This window comes from Opisthocomus hoazin, chromosome 2 (genome assembly GCF_030867145.1).
Source record: "Opisthocomus hoazin isolate bOpiHoa1 chromosome 2, bOpiHoa1.hap1, whole genome shotgun sequence".
Lineage (NCBI taxonomy): Eukaryota > Metazoa > Chordata > Aves > Opisthocomiformes > Opisthocomidae > Opisthocomus > Opisthocomus hoazin.
In genome coordinates, this window is record NC_134415.1 from 3483120 (window position 1) to 3507725 (window position 24606).

Consider the following 24606-nt stretch of genomic DNA (forward strand, 5'->3'; position numbering starts at 1 on the left):
AAGCGCCAGGAAATAGCTTTATCCAGCAAAAGCTGTTGAAATTTTGTGCGTGCGTGGTTCCATGTGAGCAAAGTGACAGGGAATGTCGGTAATCCTGGGATATGGAGAGTTAATCCCGGTTTTATGTGCTCGTAGCCAACGCCTGTGCTGAGGTGACGCGGGGGGGGGGGGGGGGACTAGGCAGTGCTTTGAGTCTGGAAGGTTGACAGAGGAAGGTAATAAAACTATTGTAATGAAATAACGCCCCTCAGACTCGTATTTCATGTTTACCTTTGTGGTTTTGGGTGGGTTTTTTCCTTAGACCAAAGAAGAAAGAATAGTTGTCCTGGAAACCGAAAATGCTGTTCTTCACCTAAAACTTGCAGAGGTAACTACTGTTTGTTTTTCCAAAAATAACTTTTATAAAAGAGGAGGAGGAGCTACTGGAGAGAGTCCAGCGGAGGGCTACGAGGATGAGGAGGGGACTGGAGCATCTCTCCTACGAGGACAGGCTGAGGGAGCTGGGCTTGTTCAGCCTGGAGAAGAGAAGGCTGAGAGGGGACCTTAGAAATGCCTCTAAATATCTGCAGGGTGGGTGTCAGGAGGACGGGGCCAAGCTCTTTCCAGTGGTGCCCAGCGACAGGACAAGGGGCAACGGGCACAAACTGAAGCAGAGGAAGCTCCAGCTGAACAGGAGGAAGAACTTCTTCCCTCTGAGGGTGACGGAGCCCTGGCCCAGGCTGCCCAGAGGGGCTGTGGAGTCTCCTTCTCTGGAGATATTCAAGCCCTGCCTGGACGCGGTGCTGTGCAGCCTGCTCTGGGTGACCCTGCTTCAGCAGGGGGTTGGGCTGGGGGATCCCCAGATGTCCCTTCCAGTCCCTACCAGGCTGGGATTCTGTGATAAAAATTAAAGAAAAAAAAAAAAAAAAAAGAGAGACTGAAATCTTCTTATTTTCAAGTTTTCTGCTCTTTGTCTTTTGGGGAAGTCTATGAAAGGATTAAGGCTCTGGGTTTGGGTTGGGGTTTTTTTGTTTTAATCAGCAATAGAGAGAGACTGATTAAGTAAGTAGAAGTTGATATACATTTAAACAATTGCCATTGTTTTAGGTCTACAAAAGTGAACCGAGGGAATGACTCTGGACGCATTATATGTGGAATATTGCTTTCTGCTTGCAGGGAAAACATTTGCCTAGAAGGCAAGGGAAGACTTTGAAGGAATACTTTTTGGACATAATTAGGGTGCTCTTTTAAAAAGGGCTATTCATAGAGCATAAGCAGGAGGTTTAATTTTGGGTAGACTTCCCAGAGATGCCCTGTGGCGTGTCTTCCTTGCACAAGTGTCACACCCGTCTGGAAAAGGCAAGGTACTGTTTCAGAAGTTGGTTGCAGAGCATTCAGCAGCAGCTGGATGCCCTTGTTTCCTTACATCCTTCCACAGAGGGATGTGGTGTTCCTAGACCCTCAGTGAAACAAGGAGCAGCCTGTGATAATGGCTGGGGCCTTCAAAGGTGGGATTTCAGAGATTTACAGAATTTTCAATATTGATCCACACTGCTAGACCGGAGCCAGCTGTGAGTATTGGTTGTGAAGGAGACTGTTGGCCCAGAGCTGCTAATCTGGGCTGAAACATGAAATGGCTGGGTGACCTCAGGAAAGCCTCCCTGGGAGTTGTTACCATCCATGGACAAAAGTGGGTTTAACATTTTTCAAAGCCTGGCTGGAAGCAGATGGTACATCTGAAGTGAGTATTGCTAGTTGTGCAGAAGAGTACTGTAATTGATTCTGAGGAAATGTTTTTATTATTTTTGTTCTGCTTTATAATATTTACTAAAAATCTTAAGTATTTTAGCTGTTTTTGTTTCTTGTTTTACTTTCATGAATACAAGGAAGAAATTGGTAAGGTGCATCAGATGTAGGAAGCAGTTATCTGAGTGTTAGAAAATGAAGCCTTGTTTTCCCAAGACGACACTGCTTCGGTTTATTGCCAAATGTGCTGCAAGATACGAGCACCTACGGACACATGAGGAGCGTGGCAGTGTTACCACCGTCGGTCAGAAACAGCATGAAATGATTCGTGGAAACAGTTTGCAATTAACCTTGCACTGATCTTTCTGTTCAGGCAGTTATTTAAATACACTTCAAAGACTTTGGCTTCTTGTTTGATTTGCCCCAGCCATCTGAAAACGTGAGCTAAACTGATGTGGAATGGTTTTACCTTAATTGAAGAGTCTCTATTAGAATGAATACTAATTTTAATTAGATGGATTTAGGGTTGTGCCATGTCGCACCGCATCTCCCACCACTTCACCAGCTGCTGGTGAAGAAAGCTCCTGCTCTCAGCTGTCAGCCACCAGCCCCTCGGACCTGCCTGAAGGGCTGAGCTGTAACAGCTTCAGTCACAGCGACCAGGGTTAGCAAAGGTCTCATTCTTAACTGGTAAACACTAATTCGATTCGTTTTGGCTGAATTGAGGGAGGGAGCTTTGGAGATAAACTCATGAGGACAGCCAGAAATTAGGATTTGCAGTGTAAATGTTTGTCTGTAGGTTGTATCAGTCTGCAAAAATGTGCTCTCTTGGTGTAGGCCTTCTATTGCTTATATCCTTAAGATAATCACAAATATTGTCACTGCCACTGTGTTCTGCAGCCTTGTCTGTCGTTATCCTGGCAGCGTGTTGTAAGGGTTGTTACTGAACGTAAGAAGTCAGATTCTTTCTCTGTGGACGTGCTTTTGCCTGTTTGGGACTGTGTTTGCCTGCCTGCATGCCCCTTGCTTTCGTTCGCAGTCCTTGAGGTCCCGATCCTGCTGGCTTCCACCCTTAAAGCCAAGACTGCCAGAATGGATCCAACTGCGGAACTGAGATTTCACTTTGGAGAACACTATTAAGTAGTTCAGTTTTGCTTCTGTTTATGATAAAGCTGACGATAAAAAGTTTTGCAGTCAGTTTTTTACTCCCCACCCGTGAGCACGGATTTGCAAGTTCTGTCACACAATAAATTCTGACGAATGATAAAACTGTTTTAGTGGAGAAAACCTCGAAACCAAGGCAGCCTTTGCAATAAAGATAAACTTGATAGTGGAAGTGGTGAGAGGCTGACTGCAGTGCGAGCAGAATTCACCATTCCACTTTTATTGTCCATGTTGAGATAAATGAGGAGCAGGGGCGAACCTGTGCAGATGGTGGAAAACGCATTAGACGGTAAAAGTAGCTTAAGCTTATTTAGCAGTGAGGCTGGAGCACTGCAATTGCTTATATGTATGCTTAACTCTTCACGTGTGATTAGAGATACTAATTCTGGTGAGCTACTCGTATGCGTTTTTGTCAAGCGTGTTTGTAAATATTGCATCTGAGTAACAGGAGTCTTGAGGATCCCCACAGTGAAAGAGCACGTGAGCGCTGTGTAGAATTGGTCCTCGATTTCTGGGAGTTTAAAGCCTGTAACAAAAAAATCAGAGTTCTTTTAAAATAACTTCTTCCTGCTATTTCGTTTCCATGTAAGAACTTTTTATTTTAGTGCTAAAGTGTTGGTATAGCTGTGCAGGAGCTCAGGCTGCAGCTGTAAATAGAAGGTGCGTGCTTTGTGAAGGTGAAAAAGCCACGTGAAAAGGCTGGTTTGGAGAAGTGAAGTACTTTTATTGGAAAATGTAGCCTTTCTTTGTTTTAACAGCTCTAGGACATTGTGGTGGTGTTCTTGCAGATGTCGTCTGTTGTTAAACTGCAATTAAAGGTTGACTTTTTACCTGTCATTTCTAGATGACTGCAATTAAATGAAACCCGTTATGTGAGTAGTTTTAGCTCTTTCATGTCATTATACTCTTCTATGCTCTGTTAGCTTAAATAACAGGGAACTGCAGTCACAGAATTTATGGACTGAATAAAGCAGGAATGAAGTCTGCGCTGGAGACAAGTGCATTCCAGGAACAAGGAAAGAGGCTGTTGGTACTGGTTAAGGAATGACAGATGTCAAGAGGCTGCAGGGGAAAGCAGGTGAAGAAGTGGCTGCTCATTTAAAGCATCAGGACTGTCAGTAAATGATGAAAACGCAGTTTTTAATATAATGCAGATTCTGTTATATTGCAGAATTTCACAAGTACTCTACAGAGATTTCTTTTTTTGTGTTCTTGCCTGTAAGTATTTAAAGTTGCACTGTTTCTATTTTGCTTTTGATTTCAATCTCTCAAAAAAAAATATTTGGCTATAAAAATTGCTTTTGCATAATAGGTCATTTTTGATTATTAGAAAGCATTCTTCGCCACATCCTTTAAAAATGGCTTGGTTGCTTTGATCTCTGAAGACCCAGCTTAGGGCTCTATCGGTACGGTTTTGCACCGTTGGGAAGAAATTATGTGTTTACAACATCACATGTAAGCAGATGGTCGAATTACAAATATTTACAGGGACAAAGGGGACAGAATGCAACCGAAAACATGAGCATTTAAAAGTGATTTTTCAGGTGATTTTTGATTTATTTTTTTTTAAACAGTATCAAGGGTGGGCTGGAAGAAGCACCAAGGAGGTATTGCAGCTCTACGCTGCTCGTGGCCAGCAGCAGGAGCTGCAGAGGAGTTCTGTCGTGACCCAGCTGCATGGAGCAATAAAGGTAAAGACATTCAGTAATAACGTAGGCATAATCTATGCCCTGAACCTTCACATGCCTATAAACATATAACAGTAAAACCCAGAAGACGGTCAGATATGAACCTGGTCTGTGGCTTTATTGTAATCACAGCAGTGCTTGCAGTGAAGTGTAGCAATGCCTGAGTTAGCTTAAAATTTAGTGGTTTTGCTGCAACAGGCTGCAGAGTCACCTGAGAAGCAGGTAAAAGCAGCTGCTCCTGAGCTCCAGGACCTTACGTACAGGCTGCCATCAGGACCAGAGCTGGATGGTTTTGTAATCAAAACCTTGCAACCCTTGATTTGATTGTCATGCGGACATCCCCCAAAGAGCAGTAATTGTGATAGGCTTTAACTAGACAGGCAGATCCTGTAAAAAAGCATTGGTTTCGCTACAAGTTCTGCTCTGGTGGACCTCACAAGAGGGAGTAGTTTGCTTTCTGCTCACTCAGGTTGTCTTAATTTTGCTTCAAAGCAGCTAGAACTGTTCTTCCAGTACAGTGCCATAATATTTTCCTTTGTTGAATTACTTACTCCGTGAGTTACTCCATAGAATAGCGAGTTCCTTTCTGGGACACAAACAAATGTCAGCTTTTCTCAGGGCAGCACTGAATGCCTGCATAAAATGACCAGAAAGTATCTCAGAAAAGAAATCTGATTCTTAACAGGCAGAAGGATGTAGCTAAATTGTAGCATAGTTGGATTAGATGATCATTGTAGGTCCCTTCCAACTGAGCTACTCTGTTCTGTTCTGCTTACAGCCATTCTGCTCAGCGGATTTTGTGGTGGCCTTTTACGTTTTAGGTTAGCTAGAATGACAGGACTGCTTGTGGTGCAATACCAATGGAGTGAGATTGTTTACTATCACAGATCAGTGAATATTAGGAGAGAGCAAAGGTCTCCAAATAAAAGCCAAGATTGATGGTAATACTATACCTGTAATAAAAAAAAAAAAAAATTTCTTCCCAGTTACATTTTGTGGCTTTGGAGAGTGAGGAATGCAGAATGCAGTGATTTTTCTCCCTTTAGGTTATTGTTTTGTCACTGAAACTAGTCGATTTACTCAAGGTCAGTAGCACAGTTGGAAAAATAAAATGTCACAGAATATGTGTTGTTTTGTAGCAGGCTGACTAACGAAACATCTCAGTGCTTCTGTGAAATAAGGTTCATCTTACAGATGGCTTTACATGTTTATTCGAAGACTTAGATGTGAAGAAGTCTACTAGTCCTAAAATCAGGTCAATTTGTTTTTACTTTATTTGGACTTTTAAGTGAACGTAAGCTGCTCTTACGAACGTTTAAAGGTCTCATGTACGTTACGGTGAGTTATATCCATGGTACAAATACTTTTCAGAACAATAAAGGTTTCTGATATTTTCAAAATACGTCTGTTTTCACAGGAAGGCATAGAACTGGCTTATTTAAGAAATTACTTAGAGTGAAGCTTAGCAAATACCTCCTGATCAAAGGGTGGAAAGTGAAGGCAGTAAGGGATATGTGGATCACAGTGTTTCATTGCTGATTCTGGATATGTCTTCTAAGTGGACAGAGTACACAGATGCTCACACACACAGATTTTTATTTAATGAAATAAGAAAGAGACTTTGTTATACCTGAAGTTGTGTTATGGTCGAAATATGTACCATAAGACAGTAAGGATCCATAAAGTCCTGCTGAAGTCTTTAGGAGATGACACTGCTAAGCATCTTGCAGGATCCTTCTCTAAACTTGCTGCAAGATATACTCCTGAAGACTTCCTTTCCCCAAGCAGAGGGTTCTTCCTGACTGTGATACGTCACTGTAATTATTTGTGGTGTTAATGTATTGATTCTTCCTTAACTTCTTTATAATGGATTTTTTTATTCTTGCTGAGAAGAGGCTGAAGCAAGACCTGAGGAGCCTCCATTCATTTGCTCTTGAGCTTTCAGAAGACTTTCAGCGTCAAAGCCAGGCTTACCTTCACCAAGTTTTGACAGCAGTCCAAGGGATACAGCTGCAAAATGAAGCAACGCAAAGTAAGGCTCGTCGCACTTCCATTGCAGACATGGAACATCATCCATGTCGGTGTTAAACGTTACAGACATTCAGAGGTTGAGTCTGATTTGGGAGAAACGTGTCACTGAAATTGTAGCACTTGGTTTTCGTTTGGCATTAGATCATCAAGGAGTTCTGAAGCGTTAGAAAGAGTACAGATAACTCTGCAGAGGTGATGACTGATACTTTGGGTTTAGCTTTTGTGTTGGTTGCAGCTGCTTCTAGGCTGCTGCCAAGCTGACATTTTGAATGTGGAGTTCTCAGACTTGTTATCTTGACTGGCTTAGAGCAGCTGAATAAAGAATGTGGTGCTTTAGCTGAATTCTGTCTGGTTTTGACTGCACCAGACGAGGACTCGGGTGATTTCAGAGATTAATCTTGGCGTGGATCTCTGCACCTGTGTTCAGTCTCCTTGGTGCTGGTGGAGCTCCTACCAGGCCTGAGAAGCACATGGCACGTACGCAGCTTAAATTGCCTGAAGCTTAGCAGCCTGGTGAGCTAAAAACAAAGACACAAATTTATAATCAGAGTCCCTGGGTGATGCTCTGATAGCCGTGTGTTTCCACTTAAAAAGGTACATTTTTATACTGCTTTGCTTTTTGGCTTAAATATTTAATTTTGGGACTGATTTGATTCTGGGACTACTCGTGTCAATAGCAACAAACAGCATTCTTGGTGATTGGTGTTTGCAGAACTTAAGCCTGTATGTTATGTACTAAGTTATGATTAAAATTGATTTGATTACTGTATTATCCACGTAGAGAAAATGCTTCATCAATTTGTCTTTAAAATGGAAAAAAGCCAAGTGGAAAATTAACCCTAGATAAAGGTGAATGTTTCCCTTACTGAAGCAGGGGCCTAAATGGACAGGTAGGAGGTTGGATTTGGCACTTGAGCTGTTGTGGTGTAAATAAAGAGTAAGTATTCCTTATGAGGCCTTGCAGATTCCTATTGACTGTTCTCAGTTTGCACTTTGTGGTGCATCGTTTTATGGAATCATAACCAGGAGAAGCTTCCTTGCCTGTAACAGAATAGTGTGTTGGTACTTAGGTGGATGGCTTATGTTGTTAATTTGGCCATTTTTCAGTCCTCTGTCAAATGTTTTAGGTGGAGATTCTGGTGTTGAGGTTAAATATGACAGTCAGAATTGCCATCCTTAAATTACATATAATCTTTTGTAAACAGAAAGCCCAAAGTACGTATTCTGGAGACAATATATATTATCAATTTAATCCTAAAATAGAGATTGAAAATGAGGGAGAGAATTACAGAAGAAGCATTCCAGTAGGTTAATCTCAAGGCTGTAGCTGACATGCAGGAAACGATAAAACTTTCCTGTAATCACCGAGTGGTCCCTTGCTTAGTAATACCTATTCACAGTCTGAAAACCAGGCTATTGCCATCTTTCCCACTGAAATTTAAATAGTAGTAATTCATAGCAGAGAGACAAGTGCCCATTATTCTTTTGCTACAAGCCTGTTTCCCTCATAAACAAAGTGGCTGTCATTTTAGCAAAAAATACTGGCCACCTGACTGCAAATGATACTCCTGAGGCAGGTGCAGTAATTCAGCAGATTTCTGGAAGGGTAGGAATTTCTAAAAATTTAAGATGACTTTTTAGACAGCTTCACCACGCAGGCATTATCAGAAGGAGGAAACAACAGTGTCTGTGTGTGCAGAACATACTGTCAGAGGGGGAACGGCTGTTCTCGCCGCTTGGCAAAGCCGTGGGTACTGAGGAGCAAAACCCACGCAAGTGGGTACATGGCAGAGGAGTTGCTGCAGGTTGCCAACACATCTTGTGAAAGCTGCTGCAGCCCAGTGACTTAGATATCCTCCAGGACACTTTCTCTGTGGGCTGGAGAAGAGGAAAAATTGTCTAAGGAGATTATTATTTCACCTTTTGCCCGTATGCTGTCACCTGCATGCTGCGCTCCTCTTGGATAAAGCTGCACTGTGCTGATGACTTGTGTTTTTGGAATGTGAGCTACTGTGATCTTTTACCCATAACTCAACAGCAGAGTCTCACCAGCTCAGCTGCCTTGGGAAAGCCTTTCCTTCTTAGCACAGAGTGGGGAAGGAGGAGAGGGACCTTGGATCCAGCAACAGAAATATTGCAGCAGCCCAGAGTAGCGTTACAGCCCCGGATATAAACCACAGCTGAATTCAAAAGAAGTTTTGGAATGAAGTCTATTACAGCATAGCTGCTTATGCTGGAAGGCATGGTCAGACTGACCTCCTTTTTTAAACTGGAATCTGTTGTGGAAAGAAACATTAAAACCCCCAGCTACCCATCCTTACCTGTGCTAGGTTATGCTGCTCCTGTTGTTCATGTTCCTTTCCGTTATGCTGGTGTGACTGTTTGCGTGGCCGCGCACAAAGCGGGTCAGGGAGCTGATCCAGGCCAGAAATGACTCAGCAAGGATTGCTTTTAGACCTCCACGTGACTGGGGAAGCGGTTGTGCGAGCGCAGCAGGAGGTCCGGTGCGGTGCTGAACGGGAGGGAATGAAAAGCTCCCTAACCAGGACTGCCAAGTGTCGCAAGCCACCACTCTTCTACAACTGTTTGTCTGATTGTCGATGAAAACCTGAACTGTGCTCAGTGATGTTTAAACAGAAGAATCAGCATTCCCAGCTCCCAGAAAGTTTCTGTGTGGGTTGATGAGATGGGCAAAGCACGAGGGAAAGGGATGTCTGTAACGGCTGCAGGCGTCCAGCGGAGGGCTACGAGGATGGTGAGGGGACTGGAGCATCTCCCCTACGAGGAGAGGCTGAGGGAGCTGGGCTTGTTCAGCCTGAAGAAGAGAAGGCTGAGAGGGGACCTTAGAAATGCCTACAAATATCTGCAGGGTGGGTGTCAGGAGGATGGGGCCAAGCTCTTTTCAGTGGTGCCCAGTGACAGGACAAGGGGCAATGGGCACAAACTGAGGCACAGGAAGTTCCAGCTGAACATGAGGAAGAACTTCTTCCCTCTGAGGGTGACGGAGCCCTGGCCCAGACTGCCCAGGGAGGCTGTGGAGTCTCCTTCTCTGGAGATATTCAAGACGTGCCTGGACGGGGTCCTGTGCAGCCTGCTCTGGGTGACCCTGCTTCGGCAGGGGTTGGACTGGGTGACCCCCAGAGGTCCCTTCCAACCCCTACTATTCTGTGATTCTGTGATTCTGTGTAGCGGCTGCTGCTCTGGAGTAATGAAGAGTGGGTTATTAGTACTTTAAAACAGATGCACGAGCTGGCTGCCCCTAGGTTATGGATGAAAATGTAACTTCTGAGTAGCTTGCAGCTGATGCCAAGCAGAGAACTAGGAAAACGTTAAATAAATGTTTGTATTTGTAACTATATAGCTCCACTTTCAGAAAAATCAGTTCAGAAATAAATGATGCATTAGGAAACCTGCTCTGTGGAGCTTCTATTCAAGAAGATTTTCTGTGCTGCACATAAAGCTTTACAGGAGATGGACATTAGAACTGATGGCTCACTCTTAGAAATACCAAAGCTTCGTCTGCTAAATGCACCAGCCTGACTCATTTTCTGCAGATCGCAGCCTTCAGCCGCCTGCTCAAAAGCCCAGGTGTCACGTTGGGAAGCCCCAAGGCTGATCCCTGTTTTCACAGGCGTCTTCACCATAGAAGGGCTAGTTAGAAAAAAAATACATTGAGTAATTAGGGTCTAAGTTAACTGAAAGTGCCCAGCAGGCTTCTCACAGTCTTCAAGAAGAGACCACTTAAATATTGAAACAAACTAGCAATTTTTTGTTTTTTCTTCCAAGACTGGAAGAATGGAAGAGTACCCTTAACACCCGTTGCTTAACTTTACTGCTTATTCGAGAGACTTCATGAACTGAAAGTTTGTGTGTACACAAATTTATGAATTAAGATACTTATTATGGGGATTACTTAACTAATTACTGGCTTCCAACCTCTTATTTTGACAAATACTGTAAGATTAGCGGTCAGGGAATGTAGGAGGCACTTTTGACAATTTATTGTAATGTATTTGCACGTGATTCTCCAAACCAAGACACGCTAGTGTTACTCCTCATATGAGATGCAAGAAAAGGGTTTTTCTTAGTGAAAGTGCTACACTTTTATTCCTCAGCTGTTAACATCACGTTTCCCCTGCATGCATGCACTTGTGGAGGAACGTTACGAGCAGGGGCTGAATAGTGTGGGCATTACGAAAATAAGATCTGAGAAATCTCTAGTGGAGACAAATGTCCCTTGAAGTCATCTGGTTTTTAGTCTGTACCAGCGAATGTAAGTCACGTGTGTGACATGCTGAGATTTTGAGTCTTTTCCTTTCTAAGGTAGCACGTACCGAGGCTGGTGGCCATCCTGCTGCTCAGCGCTCAGACCGTGGTTTTCACTGCGTGCTGCTCGACATCTTCAAACCTCTCTCTAATTTCCGGGGAGACTGATATCGCACCGAGGTTCCTAAAAGCTTACTTTGTACACAAGTTAAAGTCACATTATGTCTTCTGGGCTGCGTGTTTGGTTTGGGCCTGCTCAGTGTTGATGGAATTGGGCTGAAATAAAACCGTTTGTGAAGTTAGGAGGCTTTTATAATGACCCGTGTTGCTGTCCTCAGCTTTGTGAAGGGGAGGAGACTCCCTGGGGTTCGAAAGAGCAATCTTTTTTATGAGGTCTTGCCTGTCAAGCGAGGGCTCCGATCTGAAAGGGGAACCTTTGAGCTGTTTTACAGGATTAGTGGCACTAATGAGGCTGAGGATAAATGATGGGTTAACTTTTGGCATGATTTGAATAATCTGCAAATATGGCCTGAGCCTTGCAAGTGGTGGCCCCATCCAGAAGCAGGTCGTTCAAGTTTAGGTTTCAGGCTTCGCTGACAGGTAACATCACTAACTAAACTAACACATTTGAACTGTCTTTGTATATCTTGTCTTTCTGCTTGTTTTTCAAGATTTCACATGAACACTTATGGTAATTATCTGTAACTTCGCATAGCCATTGCAAAGCAAGAAGTATCGTGGGATTTTTCAGAGGTGTCTAGTAAATCAGCAGCTAACCCTCCTGATGAAAGTCTGGTAGAAGTTAAAAAGGTTTATGCTTATATTTTGTGACGTGCTGCTGGAAAATTAATTTTGTAAAGTTACCGAGTTTAGTTCTTTGAAACAGCTTTCTTCTAGTGTTTCAGATAAAAGCATTTGATCTTGAGCAATCTCTACAAGAGGTGACAGAGAGATATGAGAAAGAAAAGCAGAAGAGGAGAGCTCTCCATAACAGCTTAGTTGTAAGTATATTTAATGACAGAGCATTTTCTTATTTGGTAGTAATTATGCCCATGATTTCCTCACCAATAAAACTATTAAAGCTAATGAATATAATTTTCCTGGATGTATCACCTCCCCCAGCTGTCTATGTTCGATGCATTCCTTTGCTGAGGTACATTTGTCTTGCGACAAACCCTACCCCATTCTTTTTTGCACACACATCTTCCAAAGGCACTCCTGCAACGTGTTGCCCTAAGGAGTATCATCCATTCTGAATAGCGGACAAAACTGGAGTTTCTTCATCCTCTTCTCTAAACTTACAGCTTCTGAAATTGTTTTAGAATTCTTAAAATGATCAACTTGAAAGTGCAGAATGGTTGTCTTTTATTTTTCCAAATATGTCGAGCTGCATCCTGCTCAGCCGTGATAGTTCATTTGGGATGAAGTTTTTCCTTTTTGCACTTTAACTTCACTCTTCTCCCCGCCCCCCAAATGCCTGGTTTTGAGCTGCCTGATTCAGGACCTGATTTTTAGAAACAGAAGCCACCTTCAAACAAAATTCTTTTAAGTTTGTCTACCTGGGAAAATGAAGCTTTTTGTTAAGAAGTGCTTACCTTTCAGACTCTGCCTTGTGCTGCGGTTTGCTGAAAGGATGTTCCCCACGGCTGTGGGGGGTTAATGCCAGGGGTCACTAAGCATTGCAGGCAAGCTGGTTTCACCGGTACAAAACGGGAAGAGTGGATCACCAACGAAAAGGAAGGAAAGCCACCAGGTTAGATAAACTGAAGTCTGAAACAGCCTACAGAGGAAAATCAGTTACTGGCTTTTTACTTGTGTGTAAACACACAGTGGAGGGGAAAAGGTACAAAATGTTTTCTATTCCACATGGTCCTCAGGGCTGGTGGAAGACAAGTGGAGCGTGTAATCATCTTGTCTGTTGACACAGGTGTCTGAAGAAGCTCAGTAAAGAGCAAGGAGACTGAACAGGGGAAAATGGCAAGAACTGAAAGCCTGTTTTTTCCATATTTGACTGGAGAGGGCTACACCTTTCCAGAGCTCTGAAGAGCTCGTACTTCCTCAAGGACTTTCTCCTAACTTCTCAAGGCAAACAATATTGATATGATTTTTCCCTCCACAGAGTCTAAGGCTGTGATGCTGCAAACACCTGCTTTCTTAAACACGTTCGTGTCTGCTTCACAAATTCCAGTGTATTTGTCCTCTCCAGTAGTTTGTGGTAAATACACCTTAATATTCTCACCCTAGGAACTGAGAGGAAATATCAGAGTCCACTGCAGGATCCGACCATTACTACCTTTTGATACTGCTGCTGGACATTCGGTATCACAAGACAGGTAATTTAGTTTGGCTGTGTTAGACCTTAGCTGACTCCTAATTAGCATACAGAGAAAACAACAGTTATATGTACGTGAGAACAACTGTGTTCTCGATTCTTCTGGGTTCTGTGCATGCGGGGAGACGATGATGGTATCACAAAGATGAATTGTGGTTCGCTTTTCTTTCTTCTGCTAAATTGGCTTTAGCCCATCTCACTCCTTGTCTAAAGTGAGTCCACCTGAACAGAAAGCCGTAGCTGTTTTGCCAAGCCGGGATCGTCCCTGGCTTGGCAGAAGTAACAAACACAGCTGCAAGCAGTTCAGGGCGTATTCACTATCCTATCCAAATTCTGGGATGCAGTCGTGTAATAACCGTCAGAAGTCGTGGGCAGAGAAACAGGCTCAGCAGTGCAGTTGTTTTGTAACGCCTGAAGAAGAGAAGGCTGCGAGGGGACCTTATAAATGCCTACAAATATCTGAAGGGTGGGGGTCAGGAGGATGGGGCCAAGCTCTTTTCAGTGGTGCCCAGTGACAGGACAAGGGGCAATGGGCACAAACTGAGGCACAGGAAGTTCCGTCTGAACATGAGGAAGAACTTCTTCCCTCTGAGGGTGACGGAGCACTGGAACAGGCTGCCCAGGGAGGTTGTGGAGTCTCCTTCTCTGGAGATATTCAAGACCTGCCTGGACAAGGTCCTGTGCAGCCTGCTGTAGGTGACCCTGCTTCGGCAGGGGGGTTGGACTAGATGACCCACAGAGGTCCCTTCCAACCCCTACTATTCTGTGATTCTGTGATTCTGTGAACGCTGTAGAACAGATTTGCTGTCAGCCCAAACACCGGTAATTCTATTTCAGTATAATTTGGCTCTGCATCCCGCATTTATAATACACTTAGTGTAACTGGAGTGTGAAAACATTCCAAGATCCCAAAGGAAAAGAGGGATTAGATGCAAGTATGTGCTGTAACAAGCTGAATTCTCCATAGATGACTAACGAGAAAGAAGGTGGGGATTGAAACGTGCACAAACAAAGGAAGGAGGGGAAACCAGGTGGGTGGCTAAGAACCCGTAACATTATCATTTGCCCTGTCAGTAAATAACTGATTTGGGGCTGTGTTTTATTTTTGCTGGCTGGTAATTCTGAAAGCGTACATTCAGTGTTTTAAAGTTTATTATTTTTTGGCAAAACTTTAAAAAAAATCTAGAATTTTTTAATTAAAACAACATCAGAAATAGCAGACAAGAAATTTCAAGGGCCCTGAAGGGGGAAAACCTGTGTTAACCTGTGCTTGGTGTACCTGGGAAGGAACCCAGTTGTGGTTGTTGTTGCTGAGTGGAATAGTGCAATCAGGTGCTGAATTGCGGTGTAAAACAGGATGGACTGGGCCAAGCAAACTGTCCCTAAGACTAACTTTACTTAATATATCAAAAAGTAATTTAAATAAAACTTAGTTGTAAAACAAAAGACTGATTCTCAAAGCACTTACACACATGAATGAACTTATACACCTGAGCAATCCCAGTCAGTTTTTGGACTAGTAATGGATGCAGGACTGGGGACAAATACCTTAAAAAAAGAGTGGTTTTCACTTTCATCTCATAAAGTGAAAGCCTCTTGTTACCAGCTCATGTTACAATCTCGAAATAATAGACTGGTTTGCATGTGAATTAGTCTTAATTGGGTTTGCTCTACATTTATTTTTAAAGAGATCATTTTGCTTGTTTGCACCTTGATTTGGTTTTTTATTCACAATTAACTGTGGTGTTAGTACGTACGTGTGTGGGGTACAATAATAATGGCTATTCTGCAAGGTCCTCTTCAGACAACGTGTGGTTCGCAGACATTTGGAGCCCTGAATTTCCTGAGCTAAATGGAACATTTATGGTTTGAAAAGTACCTTTTTGTCCCTGTTGGCTTTTTTTTTTTCCTTGCAGGCAAAGAAACATTTCAGAAGAAGTGGCGTATGCAGCGGATGATGTGAGTATTTGACAGTGAAATTCAAAAGCGCGTTCACCGATGCTAGGAAGGAGAAACAAGAGGGACATGTAACCATGGGTTTTTAAAAAAATGAGGTACTTTCTCGTCAGTCAGTGGCCAGCTTTGATCGCCCATGGGTGCAACAGCTGGTGATTTGTGCTGTTTTCATCCTGACTCTTTGTAGCAGCAACAGCTTGGAGCTTCTGCTGGTGCAGCCATCCACAAACCAGAGGCTGAGAGTTTGCTGTAGGCAAACCGCTGCAGGCTTCCTGCCGTCGGTCCCTTGAGCCACCACTGTTTGCTGTAACTATTTCTAAAACTGTCGGGCTTTTTTCACTTTATTATTGCAACACAACTAACGCATTAGGAGAGAAATAGGATCTCTCCTGAACCACAACAGCCTACGTGGTACTGCAGTCAAGCATGGTTAAAGTGTCCTGGCTGAGATCCATCAGAGGAAGGAGAATGAGCGTTGAGGTTGCAAATCCAGATGACATTCCAGAATTAATTGAGGCCATTACCAAGATATAAAATTTAAAAAGGAACAGTAGTGTGAGCCAAGGTCAAAGTATTAACTTGGGTTTAATTTTCTTGGCCGCCATAGTTCCTAGTTGGCTGCTCACTGTTACCTACATGGTGATTAGCCAAATTCCCTTCTATAGTACAGTGCTTAAAATATTGCTGAAGTGACCTACGGTATGTTATGCATTTAAATCTCCCAAATTATAGCTTCATTAGGCAGATCTCAGCTGCATAAAGTGGATACTTAGAGATATATATATATGTGCAATTAGGAAACTAATGGAGCACATGAAGAGTCAGCTAAGAGAGTAAATATGTCAGGAGATAAAACGCAGGGATCATAGTGGTAGATGTAGTGTTCTGGATGCCAAGACCCATTTATTGCACTATAAAATGCCACGACCATTTCTGACCTGTTAGATCTTATTGCATGAAGGTGAAATTGGATAATATTTAGGTTTTGGATTTTTTCATAGAGATATCTGAGATATTACAGTATTTATATGTTTACAGGCAAAGTAGTGTCTGCTTGCTTATGCCAATTTATGAGTTTTAGTTTGCATGAAACAGTGATCTGCTAACCTTCAATATGCTAACCTGCTCTCAGGTTTAAACGTCCTTATGAAATATTCCAGGAAAATAAGTTTATGCCTGGACCTGATTTTAGGATGCAATTTGCAAGGTACTAACTTCCAGGGTTTGGAAAACACAACGCTGACTTCAAATGTTTCATTGGCTTGCCTTGACATTTACTGGGTTAAAATGCTTTCTAGTTTTGATCAAACACGTTAAGTCTTTTTGTTAGTTTCTTAATAGGAATGTTTTTTTTAAGAAAAAATAAATATTTTTGTTTAAAGTATCCAAGTTGATGAGGGAGGATGAACGTACAACTGACTTTTTACAAAAAGCAGTTAATTTAGACTAATCTAACAAAAAGAAAGGAAAACAATGTTTCTTGCCTGCTTGTTTTGTTTTTAACAACCAAAAGTGTTATGCTTGTGGCTAGGATAAATATGCAACTTTCAGATAAAATTATGGAGCTTGATCTGTTATTGAACTTTGAGTTGCAACACAGTCAAAGCTCCTATTTCTGGAAGCAGGTTGACCATTTTCCAGACAAATATTTACGATTTAAAGGAAATTTTTTAGGTGAAGGAAGACTGTCTGTGATAGAGGTACTGAATTTATTAGTTTTTCTTTTTCAATCACGGCTGTCTTTCCAGATTTTTCCCCAAAAATCCTTGATATGTTAAACATATAACCAGGCAGTTCGCTGCCATGACCATTTTAGAGCTATCGTGCATTAGGACGCAGCGCTGCGTTTGAGAGCCAGACTCACGACGCGGTCCAGCCGACGCATCAGAAACTACGGCTGGAGCTTCTGGGCAAGCTTCAGCTTGACATGGTTCCTGGGTTGGGCTGGAGCTCTAGTAATGTGCCTCACATCTGTCTCATCTGTGCTACGGCTTGGTCACGTTATCACTGGACTAGGGAATGTCTTGTAGTGAAAGACCATGACAGGAATTGCAGTATGAAGTAGCTTTGCTTCCCTTCTGCCAGGAGCTGTGTGCAGACTTCCTTCAAACTGTCGGTCAATAGGCAGAACTGACACTTGGACAGAATGGTTGTGTGTCTTTTTGTGAGACTGAAATTACATGAATTCCATTTAGTCTTTGAGTGTTTTTTCTTTTGTTTATTTAGAGATTCACATCATTCTTCAAAAGGTGTATGTGATATTTCCTATAATCTTGCTCATCTTGTCTAGAGAATCATTCTCAGTCTAAAAAAGGCTCAGGATTTTACTGGATGTACAGAAGAAGAGTATTTAATTTCAGCTTTTGAGCTACTTTAAGATTTTTTACGTTTCCTTTTTGCTTTCCTGTGTATGTCCAGCTCCTCAGCAGAACAGTAACAACTGTCTGAACCTTTCTGCTGAAGCTTGTTGTGCAATAATGGTGGACAGCGAGTACACGCTACACACCAGGTAGAACTGCTCCACATAGATCAGGACATGGAGCAGTGCTGGTCCTGTCACTACCTGAGAGAATGAATAGATGAGGTACTGAGTGCTCAGAATCTCCTTGGTGGTCACAGGACAAGGAGGAATGGGTGCAAACTGAAATACAGGAAATTAATCTCAAACATGAGAAGCTGTGAGGGTAGTCAAACACAGGAACAGATTCCCCAGAGAGGGTGTGGAGTCTCCATCTTTAGAGATGCTCAAAACCTGACCGGAGATGGTCCTGGGCACCCTGCTGTAGCTGACCCTGCTCTGAGCAGGGGGTTGGTCTCGACAACCTCTGTAGGTCCCTTCCCACCTCAACCACTCTGTGATTCTGGTCTAGGATCCCACTTGCTGCTTTTCCATAATTTCGTCCGTCGTTGGCAGAGTGTGCTGCGTGCGCTGGTGAGTATAGGTGTCATGTCCGAATGAGTTCTGTGTTCTCATCTGGATTCACAGCACCAAATGTAGACGATTAAATGAGGTGCCTGATCACTCCAGACTCCCCTTGTGGTTGCTGAAGAAAAGTGGCCACCTCCAGAGGGCAAGTCATTCGCTTAGGATCTGAATTAAACTTTGGACATTTTTGTCTGTCTCCACGACAACATAGGCACCTGAGGCACCAACTTCCACATCCAGCTTCCTTTGGCACAGAGAAAAGGAACTGGCTGCCTTGCATGATTAATTCCTTTCAAATCATTTTGAGAAGGTTTTTACTTGTGAGTAGCTGAGAAAAAGGGGATGGCAGAGAGGCTGCTCTGAATATCAGGGAAGGCGCAAGATTCTGCTGTTCCTTCAAGTTAGGACTGGGAAAACATGAATTAATACGGCCAAGACCCTCCTTTTCTTGGGAGATAATTTTGTAATAGGGCAGATGGATGTAGCTATAGCAGCTGGAGACCTCATCACTCCCCGGTGGCTTATCACCATCCCCAGGCAGAGGTTTCTTCCTCTGGTGCTTGCCTGGCGTGAGGAAAGCTTGAAGCTGCCCGTGTCAGCCTCGGCGCTGTGTCAGCGGGTGGCAGGAAGCTGGCGGTGACACACGAGGAGCAGTCGCAGTCTCCCTTAGGTCGGCTCTGCTGTGGAGCAGGAGGCTTGGGAAAGAGGGCATAGCCTTGAGCAGATCCGCAGTAACAAGCGGTGAGAAACGAGAATTATCGCAGCTGGATTCTGCGATCGTGTCAATATCCGCTATTCCATGTCACTCGTTTAAAATTATTTCCCTGCCTTACTGAATTTTTACTTACTGAACCGCTCCCCAGGCCTGGGGCAGGCTCGGGTGTCAGGATAGATTGTGAATATCGGTGAAGTATCCTTTTGTCATCTCCATGGTTCATATTGCCCTGAAAGAGCTCGGACTGGGAGTATTCTGTGACTCTGGGATGAAAAAAAATTTGGTCGGTGTTCGTGTGCGTTTCTCAAGCACTGCTGACAGGGAAACCGGGTGGAATTCTGTGGGCCAGCAGCCCTGGTGGGTGTGTTAGGCCACACTGATCTCCAGAGAAAGGAAGGTCGTTACCGATGCTCATGTGAAACTTCTGCCTATTAACAATTCTTATTTCTCTGCTATGCAAATAGAGGTTTTCTGCCCCGTTTCTCACCTTAGGGAAAGCTGGTCTGCAAATAATTTTGAGATCTTAATCAGATATGTGTTCCATAATTCTGTATCCTTTTCCTTTTATTTTTTTCTTCTTTTTTTATTTTCCTTCCCCCAGAGCGCTTAGGTTACTGATGCTATTGGAATTCCTTTGTCAGGCCATTTTGTAGCAAAGTGTGGTGCTCGCATCTGCGCTGCTGCTCGATTTGCCAGTACTGGGATGGGTAACACGGCTCGTTCTGTAGAGTGAGTGTTGTCATCGTTAGGCTCATAACGATACACTGGCCTTCTCCAAAGAGGAGGAAATACTTGTAAACTCAAAACAAGAAATTTGATTTTTATTCACCGTTTGCCCGCTGTATACGGTGTTACGCAATCGTAACTTGCTCAGCTCTTTGAGACTTTGGTCTGTGGCACCACTCATTTCACAGCATCACAGAATGGTTGGGGTTGGCAGGGACCTCTGTGGGTCACCCAGCCCAACCCCCTGCCGAAGCAGGGTCACACAGAGCAGGCTGCACAGCACCGCGTCCAGGCGGGTCTGGAATATCTCCAGAGAAGGAGACTCCACAGCCTCCCTGGGCAGCCTGGGCCAGGGCTCCGTCACCCTCAGAGGGAAGAAGTTCTTCCTCGTGTTCAGCTGGAGCTTCCTCTGCTTCAGTTTGTGCCCATTGCCCCTTGTCCTGTCGCTGGGCACCACTGGAAAGAGTCTGGCCCCGTCCTGCTGACCCCCACCCTGCAGATATTTAGAGGCATTTCTAAGGTCCCCTCTCAGCCTTCTCTTCTCCAGGCTGAACAAGCCCAGCTCCCTCAGCCTCTCCTCGTAGGAGAGATGCTCCAGTCCCCTCACCATCCTCGCAGCCCTCCGCTGGACTCTCTCCAGTAGCTCCTCATCTTTCTTGAACTGGGGAGCCCAGAACTAAATTTGAATGTGTTTTGAGAACTAAACAGAATTTGAAGGCCGTTAGTTCAGCGCTCCAGCCTACTCCGAAGCGCAGCAGGAATTTCAGTGCTCCCATCAAACGCAGTGGTGTAAGCACAAGTTGGTGAGCTAGGAAACCTCCTTGAACTACATGAGGTATTTTGTGCGCTACTGAGCTTCCACTCAAATTGTTGTAAACCCCCATGGCTTTTTTTCTCTACTTTTGGCTGCAATTAAGCAACATACACCACGAGGAGCAGAAGGGCACAGAAGTTGCTGTGTGAGGCATGCCACACTGCTGAGATTACACTCTGGTAATAGTTTAAAGAGCTGCTTACATAGCTGTCAGACTTACAGAACTACTATATAATCCATCTGGAAAGTGGATTCCACTAAAAACTCGTGGAATTCTACCAATTGTGCTAGTGAAGTTCTTTCTCACAGTTGTGGACCAGCATGTTATTCTATGAAATGTACATCTTCTGCTCAGTTCTAGGCACAAACATATTTAAAATCAATCTGAAAAGGCACTGTGAAAACTGGCCCTGTAATAAAAAAGGACTCTTTTTGCCATTTTTTCTACCTGTGGTGGCAGTTAGGGAGGCTGGCTTTACTTGCCTGTGGCTTTCTAGGCACGTAAGAAGTTCAGCTGAGGGTTCGGATCTTGCTTGTGAACTTAAGGTGCATATTTGGTGTTGGCTGTTCTTTAATAATGTGAAGGTGTTTCGAGATCCTTTCTTGTGGCCTTGCTAATTCACAGGCTCTAAAGCCTCACGTGCTGGTGACTGCTGGAGAAGGGCCTTGGATTTTGTGATTCTTAATTACTGCTCTCTCCTGGAATGTTAGAAATGATGAGTATTTCTTGTTTTGTGTGTGTGTGTGTGCACCTATGATATTAACTGTAAGTATTTTGTTTTTCTCTTAGGAAACTGTCCTTGTAAGGTGTAGCCGTCCTGGTCATGCATCAATAAACAAGACTTTTCAGTTTGAGAGGTGGGTAGTCGTGTGTAGCAATTTGGATTGCTGGAACATTTGTATAGTGAAGGCTAATTTTTTAATTTTTTAACAGGTGTTGGTTAGAAGGTAACGTTCTTTTTTTTTTTTTTTTTTTAATATATGTGGTATTCACGTTCTTCCCAGGACAGAATAATGCACTTCAGGATATAGATGACACACTTAGCCTTTCCTCTCAGTGAAGACTCTAAGTTTGAAGCCTGTGTAGAGACCTACTTGACCCTCTTCAGAGTCTGAGTAGCTCTCATGATCCTTGCAGCGTGTTTCAAGAGAGTGAAATGTTGCCCACGTTTTAAAGGTAGGGACCTGGGGTGGACTGTGTGACTGCAGCGTTAGGCACACAGAGGACTTGCAGCGCTCGCTGTTTAGCCACGCTGCTTTTAACTTCGAGTTAAAATGGCCTGAACATAGACAGCAGGGTAGAGCAGCGGTGTGTAAATCTGCACTTCCCAAGGGAGAGGCTGTAGTGTGACCGCTTTCCTTATTAGATGCTCAGGAATCCAGGTAGACGAGAGAGATTTTGAAGGCACCAGCTGCGAGAAGGGTTATGACTGGTGTTTGTGCCTCGTGAGGCACCAGAGAGTCAGTCTGCAAGATGGAAAACTGCAGGGAGCCAGGCTGAAAGGTGCCTTGTGTTCTGTCAGAATGGAGCCGACCTGAACCTTTGAAACCAGGAACAAACAGATAAATGAATACAAATGAGATCTCTGTAAATGAAGAAACAAAATTTTGCCCTGTGCCTTTTTTCTAATCTATACATTGCAGTGACTCATGCAGCAAGCTTTCTACCCCGAACCATGCTTCACAACCCTCTGGAAACCGACCATATGAGGACAATTTCATGCTTCCTTGCTTGAAGGCGAAGCTTGATTTAAAGTCAGATGTATGTGAAGTGAATTATCTGTCCTGGTTTAGACTCAAGGTCTGAGCCTGTTCAGCCTGAGCTGCTGTAGGTTTGCTAAATATTGCCAGTCGTTCACCCTTTCCTTGAGGCATCCTTCTCGGATGCTGCTTCCTTCTACTCACAAAGACTGGGGACTGCTGTTGCGTAGGCCAGTGACAACTGAAAATTCCTGAGGTAATATAAATCTTGGGGAAGCTTTAGTGACCCCATAGGTTGTAGGACTCGTGTGATACAAGGCACGTGCGATCGCTCAAGGTAGCCTCTCTGCTCAGCTTCTGGAAGTAATTCCTGTCACCCTCCAGCTGCACCAAACACAGCCATACCAGTGGAGGTACATGCAGAATAATACTGGAATTCAGCTCTGTAGAGCCACGTGGTTAATGGTATTGACACGGGACTCCAGAGGTGCTGTGACTCCGGACATGTGGTCTAGATCCTGATTATCAGGAAAAGGGTTAAAAAAATGTAAATCCCCCAAAGAATGCAGTTCTCGGGGAATGTTTTTTCAGTGTCCCAGCACAGCTCTTTTTTATACACAGAAGAACATATGGTTCTTATGAACTCAAAAATGTTTATTTTTTTAGCAAAGTTTTATGGAACTAATAAATGTCAAAATATTTGATTTCAGCTCAGGAAGAAAATTCCAGCTTTCAGCGTGTTATGCTTTTATAATTTTATTGGCGAGTCAGTTAGCAAAATAAAATAGAAGCTCAGAATTTTCAAGGAGAAATTAACATTAATCACTACACAGGGACAAATCTGTCATCGTTCTGGTAAAAATATACGAGCTTATAGAAAGATTCTCTGGATTTGCTGCATCTTTCATGGTCTCAGATAGCTAATTAAGTGGGTGTCTGTGCTTCAGCCCGTGCTGTGATTACAGCGCAGCAGAAACTAGTTTGAGCCAACTTCAAACTCCATCATTTGGGTACCGGTAGCGTTTGAACCACAGCAGCGAAGTAGCAGCAGTAAAACCCCTTTAGGAAGTGGAGTAAATATTGGGAGTAGTTACTGTAACGTGGAGCCCGTGCCTTTCCTCGGCAGGGCTACCTGAACCTGCCGTCACAGCTATGGCTGCGCTGCGCTGCAGTGCAAACCGACTATGGAGAGTGGCTGGTGCTAGCCCTGGCTGTGGTCACAGAATCACAGAACATTTGGGGTTGGAAGGGACCTCTGTGGGTCACCCAGCCCAACCCCCTGCCGAAGCAGGGTCACCCAGAGCAGGCTGCACAGGACCTTGTCCAGGCGGGTCTTGAACATCTCCAGAGAAGGAGACTCCACAACCTCCCTGGGCAGCCTGGGCCAGGGCTCCGTCACCCTCAAAGGGAAGAAGTTCTTCCTCCTGTTCAGCTGGAACTTCCTCTGCTTCAGTTTGTGCCCGTTGCCCCTTGTCCTGTCGCTGGGCACCACTGGAAAGAGTCTGGCCCCGTCCTCCTGACCCCCACCCTGCAGATATTTATTGGCATTTCTAAGGTCCCCTCTCAGCCTTCTCTTCTCCAGGCTGAACAAGCCCAGCTCCCTCAGCCTCTCCTCGTAGGAGAGATTCTCCAGACCCTCCTCATCCTCATAACCCTCCGCTGGACTCTCTGCAGTAGGTCCTCATCTTTCTTGAACTGGGGAGCCCAGAACTGGACACAGCACTGCAGATGGGGCCTCACCAGGGCAGTGTAGAGGGGAAGGAGAACCTCCCTCGACCTGCTGGCCACACTCCTCTCAATGCACCCCAGGAGACCATTGGCCTTCTTGGCAGCCAGGGCACACTGCTGGCTCATGGTCACCCTGTCGTCCCCCAGCACTCCCAGTCCCTCTCCACAGAGCTGCTCTCCAGCAGGTCAGCCCCAGCCTGTACTGGTGCATGGGGTTGTTCCTCCCCAGGTGCAGGACCCTGCCCTTGCCCTTGTTGAACTTCATCAGGTTCCTCTGCACCCAGCTCTCCAGCCTGTTGGAGCCTTGGTCGGTAGCAAGCTGTTTGCTTTATTAGACAGCAAAACCCATCAACAGCAAGTGAAGACAGTGTGAACGTTGTTGTCTCTAAAATACCTTTTTAACTTTGGGGACTTTTCTTTACGTATTAGCTCCGAGATGTTTTGATGTGTTAAGAAAAAAAATACTGTTTGAACACACATGGAGTTAGAGGCCTGTTTGGTTAAGATGGAGGGCTTGGTGCTAATGAATATTTCATCGACTGCGGATGATAAATGAAGCAGAGGGAAGTGACTGGAAGTGCTTTTTGCTCTCTGATATTGACCTTGCAGACCTGATGGGCAAAGTTTGCTGAAGCAAACGCGTGTATGCATGCAGAGCCAGGATGGAGCATTGCTATGCAGTGTCTGTGTCCTCCTGGTACAAACTGTGCCGCAGCTCTGCATATTTGCTGGTTGCTCAGTGGAGGATGACAGCACGCCAGTGGAACGGCAAGACAAGCAGCGTTTGTCCATCGAGCCAGGGAAGTGCTCCTTTCCTCATTAAAGAGAGTCCAT

General features: G+C 44.2%; 1 protein-coding gene across 4 annotated transcripts in view; it reads left to right on the plus strand.

Annotated features, from left to right (window-relative positions):
* KIF25 (kinesin family member 25) overlaps positions 1-24606 on the plus strand; it is a 52206-nt gene that overhangs the window by 320 nt on the left and 27280 nt on the right. For 3 of the 4 annotated variants that reach the window (XM_075411929.1, XM_075411930.1, XM_075411928.1), the window contains exons 2-8: positions 302-367; positions 4464-4580; positions 6471-6609; positions 11772-11875; positions 13119-13207; positions 15123-15165; positions 21134-21201. In XM_075411929.1, the coding sequence (XP_075268044.1) occupies positions 302-367; positions 4464-4580; positions 6471-6609; positions 11772-11875; positions 13119-13207; positions 15123-15165; positions 21134-21201 (626 nt within the window). Of the gene's footprint in view, positions 1-301; positions 368-4463; positions 4581-6443; positions 6610-11771; positions 11876-13118; positions 13208-15122; positions 15166-21133; positions 21202-24606 lie in introns of those variants that run through there. The other variant, XM_009944119.2, reaches the window with a different exon arrangement.